The sequence below is a fragment of the Dendrobium catenatum genome, unplaced genomic scaffold (genome assembly GCF_001605985.2).
Source record: "Dendrobium catenatum unplaced genomic scaffold, ASM160598v2 fragScaff_scaffold_125, whole genome shotgun sequence".
NCBI lineage: Eukaryota > Viridiplantae > Streptophyta > Magnoliopsida > Asparagales > Orchidaceae > Dendrobium > Dendrobium catenatum.
Genome location: NW_021318587.1, coordinates 250,475 through 254,078, shown reverse-complemented (window position 1 = coordinate 254,078; position 3,604 = coordinate 250,475). Strand labels below are relative to the sequence as shown.

The 3,604-nt window shown below is 28.1% G+C and overlaps 1 protein-coding gene across 1 annotated transcript; it reads left to right on the top strand.

Moving 5' to 3' along the window:
• Positions 1 to 1,648: 1,648 nt before the first annotated feature.
• On the top strand, positions 1,649 to 3,396 carry LOC110116371 (replication protein A 70 kDa DNA-binding subunit B-like). Its single transcript, XM_028698506.1, has 5 exons — positions 1,649 to 1,736; positions 1,817 to 1,916; positions 1,980 to 2,137; positions 2,218 to 2,332; positions 2,411 to 3,396. Exons 2-5 carry the CDS (start codon positions 1,869 to 1,871, stop codon positions 2,600 to 2,602), a joined length of 513 nt encoding a protein of 170 aa, XP_028554339.1. The 5' UTR covers positions 1,649 to 1,736; positions 1,817 to 1,868; the 3' UTR covers positions 2,603 to 3,396.
• Positions 3,397 to 3,604: the final 208 nt, after the last annotated feature.

Genomic DNA, 3,604 nt, shown 5'->3' with positions numbered 1-3,604 from the left:
CATATTAACTTCACATTCAGGAACATATCGAAAGATCAAGCATTATTTTGGATGTTACGACCCTTTACAATATCCTATTCTATTTCCAAATGGAGAGGTTGGATGGCATCAAAACATAGATCGAACTTCTAAGTTTGAAAGAATAAATGAACAAACTCCAGTTCAAACTACAAGGTCGTCCTTAATAGAGGAAGAGCTATTTAACCAAGAAGAAAATGGTATGTTATTAAGTGTATTATTTTAATATATAATATAGATAGAATTATTTAAATATCAATTAATGTTTTTTAATTTTTAAAATTTGCAGGCCTTAAGAAGTCATCAAAAAAAAGAGTTTCATGTAGAGAATATTATAGTTACAAACTTCAAATTCGAGAGAATGATAAATCAGTTATTTTGTATGCTGGACGATTACTTCATCAATATGTTGTTGATATGTATGTGAAGATTGAAACAAGCCGACTAGATTTTTTCCGGCAAAATCAACAGACAATACGATCTGATTTATATAAAGGGATTATTGATAGTGTAGCAGCTGGAGAAACACTAACTAATAATACTGGACAAAAAGTTATACTTCCACCATCATTCATTGGCGGACCTCGTGATATGAGGCGAAGATATTTAGATGCAATGGCTCTATGTCAACGCTTTGGAAAACCAGACTTATTCATAACAATGACATGTAATCCTGATTGGAAAGAAATTCAAAATGAGTTAAAGCCTGGTCAAATGGCACAGGATCGACCTGACCTAACAACGCGTATATTTAGGTCTAAATTACAAGATTTAAAGGATCAGTTATTCAAGAAATCAATTTTTGGAGGTGTAGCTGCTCATGTATATGTTATAGAATTTCAGAAAAGAGGGCTTCCACATGCTCATTTCTTAATTATCTTGAAGACTGCATTTAAGATAACAGTTCCAGTACAGTTTGATAGAATTGTATCTGCAGAATTACCTGATCCTTCAAAATATAAGAGGCTACACGAATTGGTTGTTAAGCATATGATGCATGGTCCATGTGGAAACTTAAACAAAAATAATGCTTGTATGAAAAAAGGATTATGCAAGAATAAATATCCCAGATCTTTCTCAAGCCAAACTATAGTTGGAGATGACTCATATCCAATTTATCGGAGAAGAAATGATGGTCAACAAGTAAAAGTCAGAAATAAATATTTGGATAATCGTTGGGTTATTCCTTATAATCCATATTTATTATCTAGATATAATTGTCATATAAATGTTGAGATATGTTCTGGTATTAAAGCAGTAAAATATATTTATAAATATATTTACAAGGGGCATGATAAGATTTCAGTATCAATTTCACAAAAAAATGGAGAACAACCTTTTGATGAGATTCAACAATATCAAGATGGCAGATGGGTATCAGCACCAGAAGCATTATGGAGAATATTTGAATTTGACTTAAATGAGATGTATCCATCAGTGTGTAATTTACAACTACATTTAGAAGATCAGCAATCAGTTTATTATAAAGACAATCAAAATTTGGTTGATATCCTAAAAAGCAATGCTAGAAAAAAATCAATGTTGACCGAGTTTTTTCGTATTAATAAAAGTAATTCAGAGGCAAAGAAATACCTTTATATTACATTATGTTGATTTCAATTGCATTTCATAATATCAGGTTTCATACTCTCAACAACAAACTCAACGACCATTGAAATTAATCCAAATTTACCAGCATCAAAAGAGATCCTAAATTGGTATATTTTAATTTATGTTTAATTATTATTTATTCATTTTCTTTGTATTTTATTTAATTATTTATAATTTAATTCTACAGGTCTAAAGAAAATATTCATCAATATACGTCATCTTCTTCTAATACATATTTGATGACAAGTTTACAAAAGATCAATACATCCGAACATTCAACAGGAGAGGTAATTATTTAATTTAGTAATTTCTTATCATGATTTATTTTTAAATTTTTTATTACCTTTCAGATAAAACACTATTACACAAGAGTTTTTGCAAAAGGATTAAATCAGGAAGGAAGTATATGGTACAATTCTTGTAATACTTGCAAATCGAAAGTTACTATTATTGATGGTATTGTACAATGTACTAAATGTACCAACGAAAATGTCCAATGTAGTTTGAGGTAAAATATTTATATGATGTTATCATATTTAAATTTTATTATATAACTTTGGTTAATATATTTCTTCGTGATTTGTACAGGTATCTTATCAAACTGTCTGTTGAAGATAATAGTTCAACAGCAATATTTACGTTATTTGATAATGAAGCAGAACAATTAATTGGTATGCCAGTTATAGAATTAGAAAAAATCAAGGTAAATATATATTTTGTATATTATTCTAATTATATTCAATTTTATATATGCATTATCTTAAAAAAAAAATTTTTGTAGGCATCGAAGATAGAAGATTATAATAACATCATCAAAAATATTCTTGAGAAGGAGATGACATTCTTAGTAAAGGCTCAAGATAAAATTTATGGGAGCCGAACATTCCGTTCACTAACAGTTCAGTCTATAAAGATGGATTCAAATGAAGTTGGCGAACTTCAACATAAAAAAATCAAAATTGAGGAAGTTTAAAAAAAATATTCATATTTGCTATATATATTTCGTACTGATACTTGATATGGCTTGTTTATTTTTCGTTCAACATTTCTTTCAACTCCAACTATCATTTCTTTTTAATTAGTTGCTTTTAATTAGTTGCTTTTTTTGAAAATATTACAACTTTAATCATGTGCCATAATTTATTTCTTTGTAAGATTACAAGCTCTGATTTTCAACCAATTATTTTTGTCCCAAACTTGAAATTTGAGTTAATACTAAACTTTTTAAAATATAACTTAGTTATTGTTATTATTGTTTCTTCTTCTTGCATTTCTTACTCCAACTGCACTATCTGATTGCTATGGCTCATCATTGTTTTCATTATCCTTATCTCATCTAATGGTGTTGGCTTTATGATTGGGGCTCCATTCATTCCTACTAGAGCTTTGCATTAAGTGCTAATTTTTCATGACATTTGTGTATTTTACTCTTAAATATATTTATTAAAAGTTTTACTTGTCTAAGAGATGAAATTTTATAAATGGTTGTGGTAGCTGCAATTAGTTTTGCATGAAAGACATTACTGCTTGCTTCAGACAATAGCAATCAAAGATTCAACAAAGTTTAGAGACTTTCTTTCTTCAAAGGAAACGAACATGTATTAAATAAGATCAAGTCCCTCAATGCCCTTTAAAATCTACCTCCATGTTCTTATTATTCATAGAACTTGAGAAGAGAGATAACAATTATCTACTTTCCATGCATTATTTATATGAAGTTCTAAATTTATTTTTTGAAGATTTTTAATTTTATAGATATATTTTATATTTTTGTGTTTACCTTATGTTTATTAAAATTTGTGTTGATATATTTATTTTGTGATATAATGCTTGAGATAACATTAAAAAAAAACATTTTTAAAACCGCCTATGCCGGTCCCAAGCCCGGATGAAAAAGGTTGAGGGTTTATTTTTGTTACAAGAAAAAATTTGTGATGTTATTCTAAATTTTTAGATAGGAGAAAAATATTTTATA

Coding starts and splice junctions, on each gene's coding strand:
- LOC110116371 (XM_028698506.1), top strand. CDS start 1,869: ATGACAAGTTTACAAAAGATCAATACATCCGAACATTCAACAGGAGAG. Junction 1,917..1,979: donor CCGAACATTCAACAGGAGAG/GTAATTATTTAA, acceptor ATTACCTTTCAG/ATAAAACACTATTACACAAG. Junction 2,138..2,217: donor AATGTCCAATGTAGTTTGAG/GTAAAATATTTA, acceptor TGATTTGTACAG/GTATCTTATCAAACTGTCTG.